The 27488-nt window shown below is 35.5% G+C and overlaps 1 protein-coding gene across 9 annotated transcripts in view; it reads right to left on the bottom strand.

Annotated features, from left to right (window-relative positions):
- The window catches only part of SMC5 (structural maintenance of chromosomes 5), a 93371-nt gene that overhangs the window by 27753 nt on the left and 38130 nt on the right, over positions 1-27488 (bottom strand). For all 9 annotated transcript variants that reach the window (XR_014822603.1, XR_014822618.1, XR_014822632.1 and 6 more), the window contains 3 exons: positions 17210-17465; positions 14726-14880; positions 8894-9007 (listed from right to left, as the gene is read on the bottom strand). Coding sequence is in view for 4 of the 9 variants with exons in the window: in XM_021064741.2 (XP_020920400.1) it covers positions 8894-9007; positions 14726-14880; positions 17210-17465 (525 nt within the window). In the remaining 5 variants the exon portion in view is untranslated. The remainder of the gene's footprint in view (positions 1-8893; positions 9008-14725; positions 14881-17209; positions 17466-27488) is intronic.

The raw sequence follows: 27488 nt of genomic DNA, 5'->3' as shown, positions 1-27488 counted from the left end.
TCAATCAAAATGACTTTTAAAGTTACCATATTTCTAGTGGCATTCATGGAATGATCAAAAATTTGAACACTGACTGGATATTTAGTGATACTTATAAGAAAATTTTTTAGTCTGATAATGATATTGTAGCTATGGGTTTTTACACAAAGAGTACAATACACTTCTTTGATTCTTTTCACTGATAAATTCTGTCAAATAGATAAGGAAACAGTAATACCAAAACTCTTTCAGAACAGAGGAAGGGACATTTCCCAAGTCATTTTATGATTCCAATATAATCTTAATAACAAATCCTGACAAAAATATTACAATATCTCTTATGAACACATATGCAAAAATTCTTACCAAAATATTAGTAAACAGAATCCAGCAATATATAAACAGTATACACAACCAACTAGAGTTTATCCCAGGAATGTGAGATTGGTTGAATTTTAAATGCTACATCAATCTAATTTATTGTATTATTAAAATAAAGTACAAAAGCCAGATTATCATCTCAAAATTCTCAGCAAACTAAATTTACAAGAAAACTTCCTCAATCTGGTAAAGTGTTGGTAAGTGTAGAGCAGACATAATACTTAACTGTGGAATACTGAGTGCTTTTCCCCTAAGCCTGGGAAAAAGTAGGGATACCCTAATCCAACCACTTCTCTTCAACACTGTCCTTATAGCTACTAGAAAATGAAGTGAAACACAAAATACAGAGGTTAAAGATTGAAAAGGAACAAAGAAGGCCTTCCTCAAAAAAGAAAAATCTCAAATCAAGAACTTAAACTATCTGCTAAAAGGATTTAAAAAATAAACAAAACCTAAAGTTAGCAGAAGGAAGGAAATCATAAAGATCAGAGAGGAAGTCCATAAAAAAAGAGTCAAAAAACAATAGGAAAAAAAAAAATCAATAAAACTAAGAGCTGGTTCTTTGAAAGGATAAACAAAACTGACAAACCTCTGGCCAGACTAACCAAGAAGAAAGAATGCAAGTAAACAAAAAAAGAAGTGAAAAAGGAGAAATCTCAACAGATACTGCAGAAATACAAAAAACCCTAAGGAATACTATGAACAATTATATGCCAACAAATCTGACAAACCAGAAGAAATAGACAACTTTCTAGAGACGTACAGCCTACCAAAACTGAATCAAGAAAAAAAAACAGATCAATTGAACAGACTGATCACTAGAAATTAAACTGAATATGTAGTAAAAACATTCCCTACAAATAAAAGTCCAGGACCAGATGGCTTTACAGGCGAATTCTACCAAACATACAAAAACTTGTAGTCATTCTTCCTCCTTGAAATTTCCAAAAGGGTGAAGAAGGAATAATCCCAAAGATATTCTAGGAAGCCTAATACCAAAACCAGACAAATATACTACCAAAAAAGAAAACTATAGGCCAGTATCTTTGATGAATGGGGACATAAAAATTCTCAACAAAATTTTAGCCAACCAAATCCAGCAACACATAAAAAAGATACACCATGACCAAGTGGGATTCATCCTAAGGATGGTTAAACATAAGCAAATCAATCAACATCATACACTACATGAACAAAAGAAAAGTCAAAAACCACATGATTATTTCAATTGATGCAGGAAAAAGCATTTGACAAAATCCAACATCCATTCATGACAAAAACTCTTACCTAAGTGGGTATACAGGGAAAATACTTTAACATAATCAAAGCCATTTTATGACAAACCCACAGCCAATATAATATTCAATGGGAAAAAGCTGAAACCCTTCCTGCTAAAATCTAGAACAAGACAAGGATGCCTACTCTCACCACTTTTATTCAACAGACCACTGAAAGTCCTAGCCACAACAATCAGACAAAAAAATAAGTATCCAAATTGGAAGAGGCAAAATTGTTACTCTAGGCAGATGACATGATACTATATATAGAAAACCCTAAGGACTCCACATGAACTACTTGAACTGATCAACAAATTCAGCAAAGTAGCAGGATATAAGATTAACATTCCGAAATTTGGTTGCATTTCTGTATACTTAAAATGAAATATTAGAAAGGGAATATAAAAATGTAATACCTTTTAAAATGGTATTCCCCAAAATTAAATAACTAGGAATAAACCTGACCAAGAAGGTGAAAGATTTATATGCTGAGAACTATAAAACATTAATCAAGGAAATTAAAGAGGATTCAAAGAAATGGAAAGATACTCCATGCTCCTGGGTTGGAAGAATTTATATAGTTACAATGGTCATACTACCCAAAGCAATGTGTAGATTTAATGCAATCCCTATATTACACATGACATTTTTTTTTTCTTTTTAGGGCCACACTTGCAGCATATGGAGGTTCCCAGGCTAGGGGTCCAATCAGAACTATAGCTGCTGGCCTATGCCACAGCCACAGCAATGCCAGATCTAAGCCATGTCTGCAACCTACACCACAGCTCACAGCAACATCAAATACTTAATGCAGTGAGTGAGGCCAGGGATTGAATCTGCAACCTCATGGTCCCTAGTGGGGTTCATTTCTGCCACGCCACAACAAGGAACTCCCGCCTGTGACAGTCTTCACAGAACTAGGACAAACAATCCAAAAATCTATACGGAACCATAAAAGACCCAGAATTTCCAAACCAATCCTGAGGAACAAAAACCAAGCAGGAGGCATAACTCTTCCAGACTTCAAGCAGTATTACAAAGCCACAGTCATCAAAACAGTGTGATACTGGTACCAAAACAGACATACAGACCAATGGAACAGAGAATAGAGAACCCAGAAATAAACCCTGATGCCTATGCTCAATTAATATTCAACAGAGGAGGCAAGAATATAAAATGGTGAAAAAGTCTCTTCAGCAAGTGGTGTTAGGAAAACTGGATAGATGCATGTAAATCCATGAAGCAAGAACACACCCTCACACAATGCACAAAAATAAACTCAAAATGGCTTAAAGATTTAAACATAACATACAACTCCTGGAAAAGAACACAGGCAAAACATTCTCTCTGACATGAACTGTACAAATGTTTTATTAGATCAATCTTCCAAAGCAATAGAAATAAAAATAAACCAATGGGACCTAATCACTCAAAAGTTTTTGCACGGCCAAGGAAACCTTACGAATATCCCAAAAGACAACCTACGGAATGTAGAATATAGTTGCAAATAATGCAAATGACAAGGACTTAATCTCCAGAATATACAAACAACCCACACAACTCATCAACAAAAGAGCAAACAACCCACTTGAAAAATGGGCAGAAGACCTGAATAGACATTTCTCCAAAGAAGACATACAGATGGCCAATAGGCACATGAAAAAATGCTCAGCATCAATAATTATTAGAGAAATGCAAATACAAACTACACTGAGGTACCACTTCACATTGGTTAGAATGGCTATCATTAATAAGTCTGCAAATAACAAATGCTGGAGAGAGTGTGGAGAAAAGGGAACCTTCCCACACTGTTGGTAAGAATGGAAATTGGTACAACCACTATGGAAAACAGTATGGCAGTTCCTCAGAAAACTAAAAATAGACCTACCTTATGATCTAGCAATCCCACTCCTGGGCATATATCCAGACAAAACTTTCATCGAAAAAGACACATGCACCCCTATGTTCACTGCAGCACTGTTCACAACAGCAAAGACATGGAAACAACCTAAATCCATTGACAGATGAATGGATTAAGAAGATTACATATACCAAATGAATACAACTCAGCCACGAAAAAGAACAAAATAATGCCATTTGCAGCAACATGGATGGAACTAGAGATTCTCATACTAAGTGAAATCAGTAAGAGAAAGCCAAATACCATATGACATATGACATCTAAAATATGGTACAATTGTGGAGTTCCCGTCATGGCGCAGGATTTGCCCGTCATGGCGCAGAATCGAATCCGACTAGGAACCATAAGGTTGCAGATTCGATCCCCAGCCTTGCTCAGTGGGTTGAGGATCTGGCGTTCCTGTGAGCTGTGGTGTAGGTCACAGATGTGGCTCAGATCTCGTGTTGCTGTGGCTGTGGTGTAGGCTGGCGGCTACAGCTCCGATTAGACCCCTAACCTGGGAACCTCCATATGCCACAGCTGCAGCCCTAAAAAGACAAAAGACAAAAATAAATAAATAAATAAAATATGGCACAAATGAACCTATCTATAGAACAGAAACAAAGTCATGGACATGGAGAACAGACTTGTGATTGCCAAGGGGGAAGAGGAGGGAGTGGGATGGACTAGGAGTTTGGGGTTAGTAGATGCAAACTACTGCATTTGGACATTTGGAGTGGGTAAGCAATGAGATCCTGCTGTATAGCACAGGGAACTATATCTGATTATTTGTGATGGAACATGATAGAGGATAATGTGAGGAAAGGCATGTACACATATGTGTAACTAACTAGGTCACTGCTGTACAACAGAAACTGACAGAACACTGTAAACCAATTATCATAAAACAATTTTCAAAAACATGAAGAAAAGAAAAGGAACAAGTAAAAAGATCTATCTGTAAAGATAAAGATTTTTTACATAGAAAATCCTATGAAAACTAGGTAGTTTCATGAGCAACAGTATTTTCAAAGTCTCAATGTACCTCCACACACAATTACAAAGAGAAAAAGTTATTTTCACTAAAATGCTTGTTTTGAAGATACATTTATTTCAAGAAATTGATATATTTGGGGATACTTTAAGCATTATGTACATCTCACATTTGTTGACGTGCAATTACATCCATGAGAAACATAGGTGAATGCAAAAAATTTCATGTAAATAAATGGAGCTGAATAGAAATATGACTAATTTGTGTACAAATACACAGACACAGTCACTTATGATGGAGCACGATAATGTGAGAAGCAAGAATATATATATGTATGTGTGCTGGTTCACCTTGCTGTACAGTAGAAAATTGACAGCACTGTAAACCAGCTATAATGGAAAAAAAAAAATTAAAAAAAACCCAAATATACACACATCCTCTTTTCAAATATTTCAAATATTTACCAGCTACTTCAGTTCACACATAAGTTATAAGCCATACTCAACCACCTCTGGTGTTACAACTTTCCATACAGTATCGAACACATGCTTTACAATTGCTTTACCTACCATATGATTCACAAACAGAACCTTCTGTGGGGAGAAATCTTCCTGATGTATTTTCTAAACCCTAAGGAAACTGTAAGTAAGGGGCTAGAGGGAACTGGCTCAGCAAGTCATGCATTAACTGAGAGGACAAGGTGTCGACTTTGGAAAACCGGGTCAGCTCAAGTCAGAAAACTGTTTGAAACAAGCACTGATTATTCCTCAAGATGATATGCATAGATAGCTGACACCAGCCTTATCAATGACCTTTAGATACAGAATGTTAGAGTAAAGGTCAGGGTTAAAATACATTGTGACTGGAGGCAGAGGGCCTTGGGGTTTCTATTTTTTCACATTCCTGAGAGCACAATATATACTATGAGGCATTGACTTTCGAGGTTCTTGTCTCATGAGGTCTTGAGTCTCCTGGTCCCATTTTTAACTTTACTCTGTCTATATGTCTTTCTGTGTCGCCATGTAACATTTCTTTTTTTTTTTTTTTTTTTGTCTTTTTGTCTTGTTGTTGCTATTTCTTGGGCCGCTCCTGCGGCATATGGAGGTTCCCAGGCTAGGGGTAGAATCGGAGCTGTAGCCACCGGCCTACGCCAGAGCCACAGCAATGCGGGATCCGAGCCGCGTCTGCAACCTACACCACAGCTCACGGCAACGCTGGATCCTTAACCCACTGAGCAAGGGCAGGGACCGAACCCGCAACCTCATGGTTCCTAGTCGGATTCGTTAACCACTGCGCCACGACGGGAACTCCCATGTAACATTTCTTACGCTTTGCAGTGCCCGCCCTTTGCTCCGGCTCACTGAGCTGGTCTCAGCACCCTTACAATGCCTACTTCCACAAGCCAACTTCAGATCTTTCAATAAGGCACAGGGTTGTATGTTACAGTACAGGGAATATAGTCAATACTTTATGCAAACTTTGTATGGTGTGTAATCTATAAAAATACCTTATTATATTGTACTCCTGAAACTAAGTCAACTATACTTTAAAAATGAAAAAGCATCACATTTATTATATTTATGTATTTCTTAATAATGCGTAAAACTGTGCTCCCCCCATAGGCCCTGTGGGGTCTCTATTGCACAATTTTGTATAGTACAGTTATTTTTAGGAATGTACATACTGGTTATAGCAAAACTGACTATACTTTGCAATTGAGAAATAACAAACAAGGAAAAATGTAAATAATTACTAAATCTGGGTAAAAGATATATGAGTCACATGTATGACTCTGTAACTTTTCGGTAAGTTTAAAGTTATATCAAAATAAGTTTTTTAAGAAAACACTAGAAGAGTAGAGGTACAGATGAAACAATATTGGCCATGGGTCAGTATACCGATAATACTAGTGTATAGGGTTCAATAAGTTTAAAAAAAATCTATTGTTTTACAAATGTTGGAAGTGGTGTAGGAAAAAGGGAACCCTCCTACAGTTATGGTGGGAATGAAAACTGGTGCAGCTTCTATGGAATATATAACAGCAGTTCCTCAAAAAACAAAACAGGAGTTCTCATTGTGGCACAGTAGAAACGAATCCGACTAGTAACCATGAGGTTGCAGGTTTGATCCCTGGCCTCACTCAGTGGGTTAAGGATCTGGCATTGCAGTGTAGGTCACAGACATAGTTTGGATCCCATGTTGTTGTGGCTATGGTATAGGCCAGAACCTGTAGCTCGGATTTGACCCCTAGCCTAAGAACCTCCATATGCTGTGGGTGGGGCCCTAAAAAGCAAACAAACCAAAACAAAACAACAAACAAAAAAAACAAAAGCAAAACCATATAATCCAGAGTTGCCATATAATCCAGTAATCCCACTCCTGGGCACATATCCAGAAAAAAATATAATTCAAAGGGACACATACATGCACAGCAGTACTATTCAAAATAGACAAGACTGGAAAACAGTCTAAATGTCCACTGACAGATAAGTGGATAAAGAAAATGTGGTGTGTATGTATGCATGTGTATATATGTATATACACACTCAACATAATGCAGTATTACTCAGCCATGAAAAAGAATGAAATAATGCAATCTAAAGCAACATGGATGGATCTAGGGATTATCATACTAATCAAACCAAGTCAGAAAGAGAAAGACAAATATATGCTATCACTTATATGTGGAATCTAAAATATGGTACAAATGAACCTATCTACAGAACAGAAACAGACTCATAAACAAAAACAGACTTGCGGTTACCAAGGAGTGGGGAATATGAGAGGGATATAGTGGGAAGTTGGGGTTAGCAGATATAAGGTACTATACATGGAGGAGATAAACAACAAGATTCCACTCTAAAGAACAGAGAACTATATTCAATGTCCTATGATAAACCAAAATGGAAAAGAGTATTTTTTTTTAAAGTTATATGTGCATGTAACTGAATCACTTTGGTGGAAAGCAGAAATTAACACAACACTGCTAAGTCAACAATACTTCAATTAAGAAAAAAACAACTCACTGTCTAGGCTTAAGTAGTTTTAAATAAATGTTTAACTTTTTTCGAGTCCATTTATTTTATAATTCTATAGATTCAAACCTTTGTATCCTGTCACCTTATACACCATTCCCTGCCAACTCCCAAATCAGATGGAAGGCAATACAATAAAAGTCAAAGCAAGTAATGAACACTCTTTCAGATCACTTCGTGTGCCAGAGAAACAGAGGACCACAAGTTAATTCAGGTTCCAGTCCTCACTTAGACTTATTAGAAAAGGTTTAAACAAAACAAATTCTAAACCTCATCCTTTTGGGGCCTTTTAAGAAGTAGAGGGACATGCAAAGGGAAAACAGAAATCTTACTGACAACAATACCAAGATATACAGCTACTAATATATATGATATACATACATAAGAATACATAATAATAAACACTTCTAAATATTTTCATTTATTAAATGATTTAATCTCCACAACCATCTTTTGAAGTAGATAATATTATCTCCATTTTATAGGTGAAGAAATAAATAAAACATTTAGTCAACTTGCCTGAATGGTCAGAAAAGCCAGAATTCATGGAGTTCCCGTCGTGGCGCAGTGGTTAACGAATCCGACTAGGAACCATGAGGTGGCGGGTTCGGTCCCTGCCCTTGCTCAGTGGGTTAACGATCCGGCGTTGCCGTGAGCTGTGGTGTAGGTTGCAGACGCGGCTCGGATCCCGCGTTGCTGTGGCCCTGGCGTAGGCTGGCGGCTACAGCTCCGATTTGACCCCTAGCCTGGGAACCTTCATATGCCACGGGAGCGGCCCAAGAAATAGCAAAAAAGACAAAAAAAAAAAAAAAAGAAAGAAAAGCCAGAATTCAAATCCTGGTAGCCTATCTAGAGTCTATGCTCATAACTAAGCCATGCTGGCTTCCAGCTTCTTATTCAATGGTGTTTTTCTAGTCTTGTTCTTTTTAAAGATTTTTTTATTATTTTAATAGGCAACATTATATTGATTTTTGCTCCAAAGGACAAAAATGAGTTCATCCCAATATATTTCCAAAAAGAATGTCCAGAACCAAAGACCCATCATTATGTTTCTTTCTCTTAAAACAAGGTGACAAAACTACTCTTCATATTAATTCTAGATGATAATTTCAAATTGTTACAGATGGAATTATGGGCTATTCTTTCTCTTATAAGACAAATTCAATTCCCAATAAAGGCAAAGACACAAAAGAAATTAGCAAATTTGACCTGATTTTAAACGAGTTACTGATGGCAAAATTAATCATTATCATTTTTTGCTCTAGTTTAAAGTTAAAAATTTACTGGAAGATAAGTGAGTTAAAGTATTATATCAGTTAGTACTTGCCTCTTTGAGGAAAACCTCCATATCTTCTTGACTTTCAAATACAAAAGCTCTCAAGTCATTCGATGAAATATGATTTTCAATGTATTTGGCATTTTTATTATCTTTCATATTAATCTAAAAAAACAAAAATATATGCTGATTTTCCTGAAACCCAAAATGATTACTAGAACATAATTATACTCAACTTAGATTTATTTAGATTAATCCTCAAGAAAAAAGAAGACCAAAAGTTATGTCTGGTATTGGAATCAACATTTTAAAACATCTAATTAATTTACTGCCCCAAACATCCGAAACAGTAAAACAAAAGCCAAGACTTCAATAGCACCTAATGTATTTGATTTTGACATTATCTCAGAAGTAAGTTCCTTTCTGGTCAACTTACTGAAAACATCTGAAATAAGCTTAGATTGTAACCTGAGTATTAACGGTTCTCATCTGTCCCTAAACTTTTTTTTTTGGCTGTGGTATATGGAAGTTTCTAGGCTAGGAGTTGAATCAGAGCTGCAGCTGGGCCTAAACCACAGCAATGCTGGATGTGAGCCTCATCTGTGACCTACGCCACAGTCTGTGGCAACCCTGGATCCTTAGCCCACTGACTAAGGCCAGGGATAGAACCTGAACCCTCACAGAGACAATGTTTGGTCCATAACCCATAGAGCCACGACGGGAACTCCTGTCCCTAAACTTTTAATATTTTTCTTCTTAATCTTTAAGAGGAATTCATACTATCCATGGCAATATCTGGTTAGTACAAAAACACAAAGACCTGAACAAAACTTTATGAAACCAATGAAAAAAACTTGCTATGGATTAATTATAATTATTAGTGTTTTCAAGAGAAACCCTAGGTTTGTACCACTAGAGTATAAAGTAAAATTATATATTAAAAAATACTAATAATTAGACATTTCTGCATATGAGGCTCAATCTATGGAAGATACTAAATAAGTTAAAGAAAATAAATGATTTCAAGAATATAATGTGTTTATTGTTGAAGAGATGTATGCTGAATATCAAACTATGCTAAAGCTCCATAAGAGAAGTCTATCAAATATTATTTATGCAATTTTAGAGAGATAGATTAAATCTCTGAAAGCTTTATTAGTTATTTCATCTATAAAATGGGTATAGTAAAACAGTCGATATCTCATAGGACTAAATGTGGATTAAAATAAGTAACAGAACAAAAAATTAGTATAGTGATTGTCACAAATATTGGTCAATATTATTTTCAAGTGCAGGATATCAATCAGTGCAGAAAAATGGGAAAACTGATATGCAAACAAAACAAAAAAGCCATGTAAAATACCATCACCCAGACATAAACACTACAGATATTTAGTGTCTATTGTTGCGCATTTTTTTTGGTATGAAAGTACTTTGTTGGAAGTAATAGTACAAATGAAAAAAAATATAGTGGGTGTTGGCTACCACTTATAGAAAGGGTAAAGTAACCCAATATCAACATAGGGAGTCACTTTTTTTTTTTTTTTAAATAGCTATGGAAAAGCCAACTAGGACTTAGGTCTCATTATCACTCTCCATCAGGCACACTTATCAGACATATTCTGTCCTTTCAGATCCTAGCGTCCCCATCTTGTGTAAGTTGGTTATACAGTCATCTAATTCTTTGATGAATTTCACCTGCTTATTTAGGTAATGAATCTCAAAGCCTTCACACAAGTTGGGGCCATTTTTGTTATTGGTCAGCTTGTGCATTTCCAGTGGTGTCTGATTCAAAATTTTTTGCAACTCTAATACACACTCCATTGCATTCATTGTCTGGTTTCCTGATATCCTGAAGGAAGATTTGGTCACCTTATTGGTTCTGCACCTTCATTAGCTTCTTAGCATGCTCTTTCTCCTCATGAGGCTGGTGATGAAAATACTAGGGAAAATTCTTCAAAGCCACAACTTCATAAAGTAATCAGACAGACAGGTAGACATAGAAGGTACAGCACTCCAAGATGGTGGTTGGTTGATGGCAGACTCTTGTTTCACAGTTTCTTTAAATGAAATCTTTCTATACATCCTATCTTTAATCTATTTAATAATTCATTAACATATTGTAAGTGTCCCTTTATATTAGTAAATAGAGACCTATGGCAACATTTCAAATGCCTGTGCAGTATTCCATTACAAGGACATGGAGTAATTTAAATAACCAATGAATGTCTTTGGAAATTCTCTTCTTCGCTTCATCATTCTGCTATTATATACACTATTGTGAGGGGAAGCTGTAAAATAAATCTTTGCAATTCTCGATTAGAACTGTTAGACATAACTCATGGGAAGAGACTGCTAATTGACAACGTGATTAAAATTTTAAGTTTATATATTGTTAATTTGCCTACGGAGATGGCAGCATTTCAGCTAGATCTTGAAGGGCTAGTTAAGTGACCTTAGAGAGTCAGGTAAGTGTATGGGTCGGATTCAGTTGGAAGGAGGTGGCAGGAAAGATGGGATATTCTAGGAAGGGTAAAATAACAGAGTATCTCCTTTTATCTTAAAGATTCAAATGTAATTTAAAAGGTAAATATATGCCAGCTAGTTATCTGACTTGGTGATAAGCTATTAACAGGAAATCAAGTGACAATAGGAAGACAAATCTAATAAAGCTTAGAAGTATTATTTTGAAGTAGGCATTTTAATAAAAATCTGTTGATATTTACACTTGCATTATAATTTATTACACTAAGAGTCACAATATTTTTTTTCTTATATTTTCTTTCAATCCTTAGTAGATAAATCAAAACAATAACATCTGCATCCAAAATAGGTATTCCCTTCTTGGTCTGGCAAAAATGTTCTAATAATACATACCTGAGCAAGAAGAGAATACAGTATTATGCATACTAATATTGCTAACATAAGATATAATAAAAAAACAAATAACTATATGAAATGATTTTGAATAAAGCATAACATAAACAGGAGTTACAGAAAATAACCTTTTCGTGAAACCTCCAAGGGTCTATGGTGAATTCTTCTCTAAAGTTAAAAAAAATTAGCTAAGAAAAACAATTCTTATATCATTTTTGAGTAGGTTTTAAGTTTATGTTATACACACACACACATATACACATATATAAATAACATATTAGTGGCAAAGAAGAAATAACATATTAGTGGCATGGCCCAACTTATCATTTTAAGTATTTTATTTATTTATTTTTTTATTTTCCCACTGTACAGCAAGGGGGTCAGGTTATCCTTAGATGTATACATTGCAGTTACAGTTTTTTCCCCCACCCTTTCTCCTGTTGCGACATGAGTATCTAGACACAGTTCTCAGTGCTATTCAGCAGGATCTCCTTGTAAATCTATTCTAGGTTGTGTCTGATAAGCCCAAGCTCCCGATCCCTCCCACTCCCTCCCCCTCCCATCAGGCAACCACAAGTCTCTTCTCCAAGTCCATGATTTTCTTTTCTGAGGAGATGTTCATTTGTGCTGGATATTAGATTCCAGTTATAAGTGATATCATATGGTATTTGTCTTTGTCTTTCTGGCTCATTTCACTCAGTATGAGATTCTCTAGTTCCATCCATGTTGCTGCAAATGGCATGATGTCATCCTTTTTTATGGCTGAGTAGTATTCCATTGTGTATATATACCACCTCTTCCGAATCCAGTCATCTGTCGATGGACATTTGGGTTGTTTCCATGTCCTGGCTATTGTGAACAGTGCTGCAATGAACATGCGGGTGCATGTGTCTCTTTTAAGTAGAGCTTTGTCTGGATAGATGCCCAAGAGTGGGATTGCGGGGTCATATGGAAGTTCTATGTATAGATTTCTAAGGTATCTCCAAACTGTTCTCCATAGTGGCTGTACCAGTTTACATTCCCACCAGCAGTGCAGGAGGGTTCCCTTTTCTCCACACCCCCTCCAGCACTTGTTATTTGTGGATTTATTAATGATGGCCATTCTGACTGGTGTGAGGTGGTATCTCATGGTAGTTTTGATTTGCATTTCTCTTATAATCAGCGATGTTGAGCATTTTTTCATGTGTTTGTTGGCCATCTGTATATCTTCTTTGGAGAAATGTCTATTCAGGTCTTTTGCCCATTTTTCCATTGATTGATTGGTTTTTTTGCTGTTGGGTTGTATAAGTTGCTTATACATTCTAGAGATTAAGCCCTTGTCAGTTGCATCATTTGAAACTGTTTTCTCCCATTCTGTAAGTTGTCTTTTTGTTTTCTTTTGGGTTTCCTTTGCTGTGCAAAAGCTTTTCAGTTTGATGAGGTCCCATGGGTTTATTTTTGCTCTCATTTCTATTGCTTTGGGAGACTGACCTGAGAAAATATTCATGAGGTTGATGTCAGAGAGTGTTTTGCCTACGTTTTCTTCTAGGAGTTTGAAGGTGTCCTGTCGTATATTTAAGTCTTTCAGCCATTTGGAGTTTATTTTTGTGCATGGTGTGAGGGTGTGTTCTAGTTTCATTGCTTTGCATGCAGCTGTCCAGGTTTCCCAGCAATGCTTGCTGAATAGACTTTCCTTTTCCCATTTTATGTTCTTGCCTCCCTTGTCAAAGATGAATTGACCATAGGTGTCAGGGTTTATTTCCGGATTCTCTATTATGTTCCATTGGTCTGTCTGTCTGTTTTGATACCAGTACCACACTGTTTTGATGACTGTGGCTTTGTAATATTGCTTGAAGTCTGGGAGAGTTATGCCTCCTGCTTGGTTTTTGTTTCTCAGGATTGCTCTGGCGATTCTGGGTCTTTTGTGGTTCCATATAAATGTTTGGATTGTTTGTTCTAGTTCTGTGAAAAATGTCATGGGTAATTTGATAGGGATTGCATTGAATCTGTAGATTGCTTTGGGTAGGATGGCCATTTTCACAATATTGATTTTTCCAATCCAGGAACATGGAATATCTTTCCATTTCTTTACATCTTCTTTGATTTCTTTGATTAAAGTTTTATAGTTCTCGGCATATAGGTCCTTTACCTCTTTGGTCAGGTGTATTCCAAGGTATTTGATTTTGTGAGGTACAATTTTAAAAGGTATCGTATTTTTGTATTCCTTTTCTAATGTTTCATTGCTGGTATACAGAAATGCAACTGACTTCTGAATGTTAATCTTATATCCTGCCACTTTGCTGAATTTATTAATCAGTTCAAGGAGTTTTGGAGTTGAGTCCTTAGGGTTTTCTATGTATAGTATCATGTCATCTGCATACAGTGACAGTTTGATCGCTTCTCTTCCTATATGGATGCCTTTGATTTCTTTTGTTTGTCTAATTGCTGTGGCTACATTTTAAGTATTTTAGATGGAAATCTTCCTAGTCAATCTATGCTCACATTTCATTAAATGATTTACTGCATACAACTTGCTCTATTCGTGATGATCAATGTTCATCAATAAGATCTAGCAAATGTTTACGAGATCAATGAACTGTTGGTTTCATTCTCAGAATCCTGAGAATGCTTATTTTTATAGCAGATGCTTATTTATCCTGTTAACCATTCCATATCAACTATATTTATAAATAATTTATAGTAGTTTTCTACTCCTTCAGCAGCATTTAATATATTGTCTGTTATAACCTAAGAATAGCAATTGCCAGAAGGAACCAGCTAATCAAGTTTATACATGATTCTTGGTCAATAAGCTATCAGTTTCATACTTCTATCAAGAAAAGTTCACAGGTTTATTGATCAAGGGCCCTTTAAAAAGCTCATGTGTGGATTCAGCAGTACACCAGATGCCTCTAGTCTAATAATGGAAAACCAGGGTGTTAATAAGGCTAAGATTCTTAAAACAACAAAAACCTACAATGGTTAAAATAATCAAACAGACACTACCAAGATGAACAAATTTCTTACCGTGAGCATTATAGGCTCACAGACTCTTTGCTTAAATTTGTCTCTGTTACTTCTTAGCCATAAAACAGCATCATATGTATCACGGTATCTCTGTCTCAGCTTATCTTCCTTTTGATTCATAAGATTGTCAAAACGTACAATATGATCATCCACACCTGAATTTGGAAAATAAAACAAAGCATTATTTCTCTGAAAACTTTAATTAGTGAAATAATTTATTAATAATACAAAAGATTATCTTGGATCTAAGTTACAAACACCACCCACAAGAACCCAACACAGTGAAAAAGATTTACCCTAGACAAATCATCCTTAAATTTCTAAACACCTGGGATAAAAGATGATCTTTAAGCCATCAAAAACAAAGAGGTCACATACAAAATAATGAGGAAAAATTATTTTCAAGTTAGATTTTTATATACAACAAAATCAAAAACAGATAATAAAGATGTCTCAGGGATGCAAAGACTCAAATTAATCCCCAAATACCTTTTTTTAGGATACCTGAAGATGTACTCTTACAAAACAAGGGAGTAATATAAGAAAAAAACAAAGACAAATGATTCAGAAATAGCTTTATCCAACACAGAAAAAGTGTGAGACAAATCCCAGATGAAGCCATATAGGAGACCTTGGGAACAACCAGTTCAGATGGAGGAGGAGGATGGAAAGCTCCAGAACTCAGGAGAACGGCTGATAATTTTTTTCCTAATTTAAGGAAATGCTAAAGCAAATGGTGATTCTAAACAAAAGCATATTAAAGTCTTTTAATAAAAGTTATCAATGAAAGGAAATTAGATCATAATGCACTATTTGCTTCTGCTGTGAGCAAGTTTTACTGCTATAATAACATAAATAATACTTAATATTTCTAGCTGTTAGAATCAAACCAAAACAGAACATATAAAACCTAATTATGGTTCTCAATAAAATGTTTTCAGCCTTGAAACTCTAAAAACCAGAGTAGATTAAAGAATTTAGAATGTAAGGGAGGAAAGTAAAAAGAAAGGCTAGGAGTACTAGTATTTTTAGCTTAGATGTAAGAATATTACTTACAATAAATCAACACTAATGAATGTTGATGATTATTAATATTAATAAAATAATCCCATGAGGAAATATAACAATAGGTAGAGGAGATGTTATGAGTTGAAATCCACATCTAAAGTAGCAAAATATTAAAAGATAATATCTAAAGTTGATTAATCAAGCCATGGTAAAACAAAAATATTTTATGTTTTTATAAAAATATTTTAATAAAAATATCATGAAGATATATTAAATAGTATTTAAAAAATCATTGATATTAAGAAGTGTTAATCTTTTTTATTTCCAGCTGTGCCTATGGCATGTAGAAATTCCCACGCCAGCAACTGAACCTATGCCACAGCAGTGGCCTAAGCCAAGGCAGTGACAATGCTAGGTTCTTAACCTACTGTGCCACCAGGGAACTCCAAGTATACTTACTCTTTTTTTTTTTTTTTAAGGGCCACACCCAAGGCATATGGAGGTTCCCAGGCTAGGGATCAAATTGGAGCTGTAGCTGCCAGCTTATGTCATAGCCACAGCAACATAGGATCCAAGTCACGTCTGTGACCTACACCACAGCTCATGGCAATGCCGGATCCTTAACCCACTGAGTGAGGCCAGGGATTGAACCTCATCCTCATGGATACTAGTCAGATTCATTAACCACTGAGCCACAACAGGAACTCCCAAGTATACTTACTCTTGAGAGTGGGTCTGAAGTTGGAAAGGTGTTGGGCTATCCTTTTTGTCTTTTTTTTTTTTTTTTCTTTTTTCCCTTTTAAACCATACACCTAGTATTTTGCTAAACATAATGTAAGATCTCCTCTATCTGGGAGTTCCCATTGTGGTTCAGCAAGTAAAGAACCTGATGTAGTCTCATAACAATGCGGGTTCGATCCCTGGCCTTGCTCAGTGTGTTAAGGATCTGGTGTTGCTATGAGCTGAGAGCTGCGGTGTAGGTCGCTGATGCAGCTCCAATTTGACTCATAGCCTGAGAACTTCAATATGCTATAGGTACAGTCCTAAAAAGAAAAAAAGATCTCTATCTGAATAATGTTACAGACCTATCCATCCACACGGTCTATAGGAAATAAAAACAAAGATGAAATTAGACAGGCTTCAAGGAGCAAAGCTAATGGAAGGTTATGAAGGCTAGAATGAAGAGCTTGTTTGACCTGAGAAATAAGAGAATATGAGTGAATCTATAAAGACAATAAAGCAAAGCATTTTGAAAGAATTGAATCAACTGCCATAATCTGATATGAGACAATGGTCACCTCGTGGCAAATAATCACAATAGACACAGGTTAATAAAATACTAAAATGAAGAACTGAACTGAGCTTCCTTAACAAGGAAATCTGAACATTTAGAGACATGATTCCAAGAAGGCCCATCAACAGAGACATATCTCCAACTTACATACATGCCTTCACTATAAATTTAGTAACACTTACTCTTCTTCTCCTTCTCTAGAGTTTCCTTCTCTCTTCGCTTATCAATTATCTCGCCTTCACATAATGCCTTTTCATCTTGAACTCGTCTCAGATCATTTGTAATTGCATCAATCTGCGGCTGAAGATTCTCACAGTTTTCTGCTGTCTTCAGTTCATTTTGCAGATCTTCTATCATTTTGCGGGTATTACTTATTCTCCTCTGTCGGTCATGCTCTTCATTTTGTTTTACTGTTAAAGCCTGCTGAAGCTCCTCAATCTAATAAAACAAAAGTAGGTTAGTACTGGAGATTGTTTTTTCTCCTAGTTTGTAATGTTTTTACAGTAAAATAGTTTTAAAAATGCAAACAAATCTAAGAACATGGGTGCTTTCCTGACTAAAAGATATCCTGCTAGAAGAAGACTGTTACTCCTACCAGACTACCCATACCTTTATTTGTTCAGTAACACAACCCAGGCACCTAAAGTAGTGCTTAGATGACTTAGCATTTATTAAATATGTCCCAAATAAACAAAATATTTATAAAGCAAATCATCAGATTTCTAAATATATATAGAAAAATTTCATATACTATATATCATAAAACTGAAAATAGTCACATGGTATATGACAGACTTTCAGTAAAGCAGTAATAACAGAAATGATGATTACGTCACTATTAATTTTAAACCACAATAAATTATTTTTTTTCAATAAAATTATTTTCTACTAGTACTTCAAATTAATAGTTTATATTTTAATCCTCATTCTGTATGTTTACATTCAGGGTAAATCATTAAAAAAAAAACCAAAAAAACCCAGATCATGTTAAGTTGCCAGTGGAATTTTTATCAAAACCATATATAGTCATAGTCTACCTAAGTCAGAGTTACGATTTTCCTTAAGACACACACACATACACCCAATTTATTTTACAAAAATAGGATTTTGGGTTAAATTAGGTAAGTTTAATATATCACATAATTTTCTAATTAGCTCCCTTTCAAGTCACATTTATTCCTTCCTCCTCCCCATTATAAAAGTAACAATATATTCATTATAGAAAATATGAAAAATACAGAAATTTACAACAAAGAAAAATCACCTATAATCTTAAACATTTATATTTTTAATGGCAACATGTATCAACAGAGCATATATGTTTTAGTAAGTGGAATCACTAAAAATCTATTGAGAGCAGTTTCTCATTACCCCTGATGTCCTTGTAAAATAAAAATTTAATATCTACATAATGTCCTTTTATACGGATATGCCATATACTATCCCATTCCCTATTGTTGGCAATTAGGGTTGGTATCAATTTTCCTTTCTAAAAGTTTAGCTTTGCCAGCGTCAAGATAATGAACTGAACATATGCCAAAATCCCCTCTCCTGTAATACACAGAAGCGAAAGAAAAACTTTGAAAAAAATTAAGATACATATATATGTGACTGAAAATTAACAATGTTCAATGGGCCTTAAAGAAGAAAGTAGACAAGAAGCCACAGTGTTCAGCCAGGAAACCCATCAAGTCCAAATCTTTTAGGAGAATAAATTGGCTTGTCATAGGAGACAGGGATAGAATTATGAATCACCAAAGGCATGGGGAAGCCCCAGTACCTCAGAAAGGGAAAGAAATTTAACAAATATAATTTTTACATCCCAGTAAAATAGAGATCACTAAGCTACCAAAAATCACTGGACTGATGAAGAAATTTTGTACCAAGAGTAGATCTTTGTCTCACATTGATCTGAAAAACAAAAGCAGCCCAATGGTCCCTGTCCTTCCAGCTAAGTTTCCTAGGTTCCGACTTTAACTCATTTGCCACCTTCATCCAAGGAACTAACATAACTAACTCTATCACTCTCATGTTTAGCTCAGGCACAGTAAGTCCAAGCCTCCAAGATCATCCATGATCACTAGTATACCATCCCCATACTTCTCTATACCTTCAATTTCTCTGTATGTTCTCTCTTCTTGTTCTAACCATAACTTGGAATCCATAATCCTGGAAGCCACTTCTTCCTAGAGCCCTTTCAAGTGGTGACCTTTTCCTGCCATAATCATTCAGAGTACTTTAGTATTCAGAGGTGGAAAGGGTATCCTAATTAATCTCCACTGTACTACCTCCTCCATTAACTCAGCCCCACTTCAGATCCTTGAAGACCATGGTAATCAGACTACCACCCTTTATCTTTGTTCTATGTTAACTACTTGCTCAAAATCCTTCCTCAACCCCTTCATTCACTGATGACTTAAGCACTTGATTCACTGTCTTTCCATCATGCTAGCCATCATGAAACTTCAACAAACACACACACAAAAAAATCAGTCCAACTCTACGGACTCTGTGTTCCTTGACTTCAACTTCAACCATCTTTTCCTAAACGCCTCCTAGTCTATCTTCTTATGGTTATTTTATGCTATACCTATGCTTGTATCTCCTACTAGGATCATGTAAATCACCAATAATCATACCACCTCTGATAAGTGTTATTTCCACAATCCTACTCTTTGATCACTTCCTTTCCTTCCATTTTACTTATTATCACGTTCCTATTGTGACTACTCTTTGACTGCAGAGGGTCCTGCAATCCACTGACCCTACTGTCTTTTCCCAATCCACCATCCCCCTCATTTTTTTCCTCTTAATCTAGAAACACGCCCTTTCAAGGACTTCTTCGCCCTTCCCCACTCCTATGTCACACTAGCAAGGAAAGAGCTTAGTCTTTCTTAAACCTAAATATATACCTTCTATTTCTCTGTTTCTGAACAAGTGAACTAATTCGAGAAACTGTTGAAAATAGGTCTTACTTCAAATTTATGGCCACAAAACTTAAACAGGCACTCAGAACTACCACAAAAGCCTATAATACTTTTCTTTTTTCGCTACAACCATGTTTTGTGGAATTTCCTGAGCCAGGGATTGAACCCGTGCCACAGTTGCAGTCTGTGTCACAGTTGAGGCAACACTGGATCCTTAACCTGCTGCACAGTTTGTGACTTCCATAAGCTTAATTTCTTTTTTGGCCGCACCTGCAGCACGTGGAAGTTCCTGAGCCAGGGATCAAACCCATGCCACAGCAGCAATCAAAGCCATACCAAGCGAGATTCTTGACCTGCTGAGTCACAGAGGAACTCCAAGTCTACTACATTTTTTTTTATATAAATGTATGCACTCATTCTGAGATGAGTTCACATCTTTTCCTCCTTCCTCAATTCTTTATTGCAAAAGGCTATCTACTCATTCAGCTAATGACTCTGTCACATATTTCATTAATGCCAGAGTTAAAATCAGAGTACTATGGTCAGAGTACTCTTCCTCCCTTCAAAACCATCACCCTACCTCCATCTATACTCACTCTGCTTTATATTATACAATGTAAGGAGAATTCTTGTAGCTACCTAAACCTATCCCTCCAAGGCTACTCTAAGCAGTGTTTCTCAAATTATTTGTGATGAAAGAACATTAAAAAAAATTCTAAGCAATTATAAGTCAACTTTTATCAACTATAACTACAAAAAATAGTTAATAATCATTTTGAAAAGTTTGGCAATTCCTTCAAAAGTTATATATACATCTATGACAGTCTACTCCCAGTAAATTATACAAAATAAATGAAAGTATATGTTATATAAGAACTTGTAAAAGAATACTAATGGCAGCTTTTTTGGTAATAGCCCCAAACCAGAAACAACTTAAATGTCCATCAGCAGATGAATAAACAAATTGTGATCTTAAGTGAACAAATAACCAAACTGAGTAAAAATAAAATTACAACATACTAAAATTTGTGGGGCATAGCTAAAGCAGTGATGAGAGGAAAACATATAGCATTAACTGCATACATAAGAAAAGAGGAAAAGTCTCAAATCAATAATCTGAGCTTCCACTTCCACTTCAAGAACCCAGAAAAAGAGCACTACAAAACCAAGCAAAAGAAAGGAAGTAATAAAAATATGAACAGACATCAATGAAATTAGAAAAATAACAGATAAAAGCCACTGAAACAGTTAGTTTTCTGTAAAAAACAAAAAAATTAACAGACCTCTAGCAAGATGGATCCCCACCCGCCACTGCCAAAAACAAAACAAGACAAACAAAAACCCCAAAACCAAGAGTATTCACAAATAACCAATATCAAGAATGAAATAGGGTAGCAGTATCACTACAGAAGCTACAGATATCCGAATGATAATAAGAGAATTTATGCATAAATTTAAGAACTTAGACAAAATGAACCTATTCCTCAAAGAACCACTACGACCTAACTACCACAATTTATCCAAAATAAAACTGATTATTTGAATAGCCCTGTAACTATTAGTAATTTGAATTCATAATTTTAAAACTCCCAAAACAGAAGTGTTAACTGAGAATTATTAAGAATATTTATTCTACACAATCTCATAAAAAAATGATGAAAACACTTCCAATTTTAAAAAGTTACTATTCTATCCTGATACCAAAAGCAGACAAATATAAAAAGAAAACTAGAGAACAAGATTCCTCATGAATATGGACACAAAAATCCTTTAAATATTGTTAATAAAATTCATCAATATGTAAAGGGAACTATAAGTTTATATACCATAAGTAAGAAGGCTTTACTTCAGAAATACAAGGTTGATGTGATATTAAAAAATTGATATAATCCATCATTTTAACAAGCTAACAATAAATATGTGCATGGCCATATCAACATAGAGAAAAAACACTTGACAAAATCCAACACTTACTCATGATATTCTCAGAAGCACAGGAATAAAGCAGAACTTCCTGATCTATAACAAAAAAAACTTATCGGCTAACAATATACTTCATAGTGAAAAACTGAATGCTTTCCTCCTAAGATCAATGATGCAAGAGTGTCCACTCTTACCATTCTTATTTAACACAGTACTGGAACTTCCAGCCAGTGCAATAAGGCAAGAAAGGAAATAAAAGAGATAAAATCAGAAAATAAGAAATAAAGTTGTCTCCATTTGTAGATGACAAGACTGCCCATGTAGAAAATCCTAAGGAAATGATTTTTTTTAAAAAAAAAGGGGGACAGAGGGGAGAGAAAGAGAAAAGGCATCATCTAACAAAAATACATAGAGAACTTGTATCCTGAAAACTATGCAACGCTAATGAAAAAAAATCAAAGATCTGGAGTTCCCAGTGTGGCACAGAGGGTCAATGATCCTCCGGCATGTCACTGTGAAGGCGTAGGTTTGATCCCCAGCCTGATGCAGTGGGTTAGGGATCTGGCATTGTTGCAATTGCAGTGGAGGTTGCAGCTCCAGCTTGGATTTGATACCTGGACCAGGAACTTTCATATACCATTGGTGTAGCTGAAAAAAATAAATAAATGGAGACATACCACATTCATAGATCGCAAGATTCAAAATAGTAAAGATTTCAATTCTCCTCAAATTCATATACATGTTTAATGCAAGTCCTATTAAAATCCTAGCAACGTTCTTTGGTAGATATAGAAAAGATTTGGATGTCAACAGGAACGGCAAAGTAAGGAACTTGGAAAATCCTTTCTTGCAAACAAGCAATAAAAAAATTGACAAAAAAAGTGTCAAAATTAACTCTTTCTGAAAACAACCTACAGGGCATTTATTGAAGAAAAATGCCCGAATCCTGGTAAAAACAACAAGCCTTGGGCATTGTGAACATACCCTATTCTGATTACCCTCTTCTCAGCTCCATGGCAGCCTTGAAAACCAATGGCCCATGATTAGAGTGAAATTAGTGTAGCCTAGCAGCCACTGATGAGGTCAAAACAGAGTCAGAGCTTTATCAAATTCTAATTCTCAGAGAAGTGTCATTATCTGATCTGTCTGGAAGTTTCCAGGAAAACCTTACTTGCAAGGTTTATCTTCATCTGACGAGACTCCACAGCCTATACACAGCAAAATACCCTTTTCTTGGAGGCAGCTGCCAAAAACAATCAGTGGAAACTGTTTAGCAATACAGCTGCTTGGCATGGGATAATAGTGTTGCAAATAATAAGCCAAACAAAGCACTTCAATGAGATGTCCATAGGAGGCTTTGGAAACTCCTGAGAATCCAGAAGGCCATGTGTGTGCCTGGATAGGCCTGTGTGTATGCCCAGGGCTGTGTGCATGTTCCAGAAATGACCTGAGGGAGGCCCTAGGTCTCAAAACATTCTGTGCAAACAGGAAGTGAAGGCAGAAACACAGCTGTAAACTAGCACTGGAAATTAACCAAAGCTTGCAACAATTCAGGGAGGCATACAACAACAGAAACTTGGTGGAAAGTGAAAACACTACCTGGATGAGCACTGAAGGTGTGACCCAACATGCACTCAGAGACCCTCAAGAAAGACTGGGAAATATATTAGTTTTAGCCGTTGGAGGAAATACCTTTCCAATAATTAGCTGACTACTAACTGAGCAGAAACATCAACAGTCACATAGAACAAAGAACACAGAATTCACAGAATTAGGGAATTAACTAAAAAGGCAAATAGCAACAACAACTACACAAAATACAAATGGCAATAACACAAATCTGGGGGAAGGGAGGAAGAGTTTGTGTCAGAGAACACATCCATATGCTAGGAAGGTGGTGCACCCAGAAAGGGAATAGAAGTTCTGCATCACTCTACCCCATACCTGGTGCTATACACCTCTTTTGTTTGGCTGATCCTGAGCTATATCCTTTATAATAAACTGGTTTGTTAAGTATAATGTTTTCCTGAGTTGTGTGAGTTGTTCTAGTGAATACTGAACCTGAAGGGGGTGGGTTGTAGGAAGCTCTGAATTTGTAGCCAAGTCAGACAGAAGGGCAGGAAACCTGAGGTCTGGGGACTTGAGATTGGCATCTGAAGCAAGAGCTCTCTCATGGGACTGAGTCGTGAATCTGTAAACTCTGCTTTAATTCCAGGTAGTTATTATGGGAACTGAACTGAACTGTAAAAGACTCAGGTGGTGTCAGATAATCAAATAATTATTGCCACAAAAACTATATAAAGAAATAATCAGGGAGTTCCTGCTGTGGCCCAGCAAAAACAAATCCGACTAGTACCCATGAGGATTGGGGTTTGTTCCCTGGCCTCACTCAGTGGATCAGGATCTGGCATTGCCATGAGCTGTGGTGTAGGTCACAGACATGGCTCAGATCCCACGTTGCTGTGGTTGTGGTGTAGCTATGGGTGTAGCCCTAAAAAAGCAAAAAAAAAAGGAAATAATCATAAAACTGTGTTGATGGGCTTATAGTCATTAAAAATATAACTTGTATGACAGTAACAACATGAAGGAGAAGGGAAAGGAGCTATACAGAAGCAAAGTTTGTTTTCAAGTTCATATTAATATAAACTGGACTATTATAAATTATAAATTAAGATGTTAATTCTAATTCTAAAGGCAATCACTAAGAAAACAGCTTAAAAATACAGAGCAAAAGAACAAGGGAATAAAACTGTATAAAAATGTTTAACATAAAAGAAAGCAATAATGAGGAAGAAAAGAACAAAAAGGTCCTAGGACAGATGAAAACATAGCACAAAATGGCACATGTAAATCTTACTTGTCAATAATTACATCAAATGAAAATGGATTAAACACTCCAGTTAAAAGGCAAACATAGGCAGAGAGGATTAAAAAAAAAAACCAAGACCCAATCAAATGCTACTTTTTTAAAAAACACATTTAGATCTGAAGACACAAATAGGTTTAAAGACACAAATAGGCTGGAACTCTTCTATATAGTCAAATAGAACCATTTATTTTCCCTCTCCTACCAATCCTCATTTCAGTAAAGTACACCACTATCTATCAACTTTTTGATAGTTAGATTTGACCCTTGATTCTTCCACAATTTATCCTTATATCTGAGCAAATTTTGTTGGTTGAATTCTGTAAATTTTTTAGCAACTGCTATCATCCTTTGTGAAACAACTGTTATCTCTCACCTAGACTTCTTCAACAGCCTGATTGCTTTTGGTTTTGCCCCATATGGAGCAAAAAAAGACTACAGTCTATCTTCCATAAGGCAGTCCTGAGTGCTTTAAAAAATATATGAAACATTATTTCTCTCTGGCTTAAAAACTAAATACCTTCAAAGCCTTCTCACATTCACACCTTGCATTTAGAATCAAGTTCAAATTGCTTTTTTTTTTTTTTTAAATTTCAAGAGTCTAACTACTACAGTCTCTGCTTACCTCTCCTATCTGCTACTTTTCAGGAACAATAATACACTCATCCTCTGCTATCTTCAGAGGATTCATTCCAGCACCCCATTTCCCCAAAATACAAGATACCAATACAAGATATAAATATACACAGATGTTCAAGTTCTGTATATAAAATAGCATAGTGTGTGTGTATAACCTACACGCATCATTACTGTAGGATGCAAAGGTACATCATAATTGTAGTTTAACAGCTGTACATAACACATACTTTATTTTTATTGAAAAATTTATTTCCCATCCCAAAGAAAACATGAGTAAAATTAGGTTAAATGTAAAAAGAATTTACTTTTTAAAAATCATCTCTGATACAATGCAAATTAAATGCTATGTAAATATTTGCTGGTGTATGACAAATTCAAGTTATGCTTTTTGGAACTTTCTAGAATATTTTTCCCCCAAATATTTTTTGAGTTGAATCCACAAATGCAGACCCCATGGGACATGGAGGGTCAACTCTATTAGACCCAGGAAGACAATGACACAGACTGACATAGTGTTAAGGAAAAAAAAATTGTAATTTAGATTTCAATATCCAGTCACATTAATACTCAACAGTAACTGCAAAAAAATACTTTCAAACATACAGGGACTCAAAGTTTATCAAAGAATCTCTAAAACACCTACAGGAGATAGCCAGTAAGAAAAAAAACAAAAAAACAAAATCCCTACCTCTTCAAAAGGAGAAGCGATAATAACTGTGATATAAGCAGTAACATGACCAAATATGTCAATGAAACATATCATTAAGTCTAAATAAATAGACAGTAAAAAGTTACATCTTAAACAACTGACAAGTGAAATTTATGATGACACTGACAATGGAGTGGAAGAAGTAAAAGCTTGCTAAGATTCTGATTTTAATTAAATGGAAGAAAAAAAATACCAATTAACATTTTTATTAAGAAAAATACAGAACAGGCTTAAAATATACAACTTTAGAAAAAATGGAATAAGAAAACTTTGATCAACAGCATCAGAAAGTAGAAAGGAGAACAGGAAGAACCAAACAAAAAGCGTTGACGTTGAAAACAATGGTAAATGTGAACTGGTTAAACTCCTAAGTGTTTCACACCAAACTAAAAAAATTATAAAGCAAACACCAGTTTATATTGTTTATAGCAGATAAAAACATGATGCAGAAAGAAGAAACAATAAAGCTTAAAATCTACAAAGCAAGAACTAATACAATTACAAGGAAAAATAGACAAACCTACACTCACAGAAGGAAGCATTAATTTTTTGGTTTTCATAGCTGTACCTGCATCATGTGGAAATTCCTCTCCCAGGAACTTAACCAAAGCCACAACAGTGACAACACCGAGTCTTTAGCCACTAGGCCACCTGGGAACTCCGAGGTATTGACATCTTTTATTTTATTTTTGCTTTCTAGGGCCACACCTGTAGCACATGGAAGCCCAGGTTGGGGGCTGAATCACAGCTGCAGCTGCTGGCCTTCACCACTGACACAGCAACGTGAGATTCAAGCTGTGTCTGCGAACTACACCACAGCTCACAGCAATGCTAATAAATCCTTAACCCACTGAGTGAGGCTAGGGATTGAACCTGCATCCTCATGGATACCAGTCGGATTTGTTACCACTGAACTCCAGAACGGAAACTCCTTGATATTTTAACATGGGTAAATCAGGTGGGTGAAAAAATAAGTAGAATATTTGCATAATGTAATTACAGTAAACATGATAGAACATGTACAAAACCAAGCATAAAAGTCCAGAAGAGGTCTCCAAAAAATCTAAAAATAAAGTCATAAAGGCCACATTTATTAACTATAGAGCAATATAATGATAACTATACATTTTCTAAAAAGTTTAAAAATTCTATATCTACAGAAAAAGCAGTAAGTACTCCTATCTAAGCTTAAACGAAAATTATTAGAATGAGCATTATAAAATCTTACACCAAAAAACAATAAAAGCACATATCAACTCATGAGAGGTAGTCAGAAAAAAATTTACACCCTAAAATGTATTTATTAAAAATTAAGAAAAGCTAAAAATTCAATAACTTATAAAAGTGACAAACCATGGCAAACTCTGAAAAAGGAAAAAAAGAAAACACTGGTTCTA

This window comes from Sus scrofa, chromosome 1, assembly GCF_054392235.1.
Source record: "Sus scrofa isolate SSC_HxYL_T2T_F1_AM1 chromosome 1, Sscrofa_HxYL_maternal_Yorkshire_Landrace_v2.0, whole genome shotgun sequence".
Taxonomy (NCBI): domain Eukaryota; kingdom Metazoa; phylum Chordata; class Mammalia; order Artiodactyla; family Suidae; genus Sus; species Sus scrofa.
Note: the sequence above shows the minus strand (reverse complement) of the source record. Positions and strands in the feature narration are given on the sequence as shown.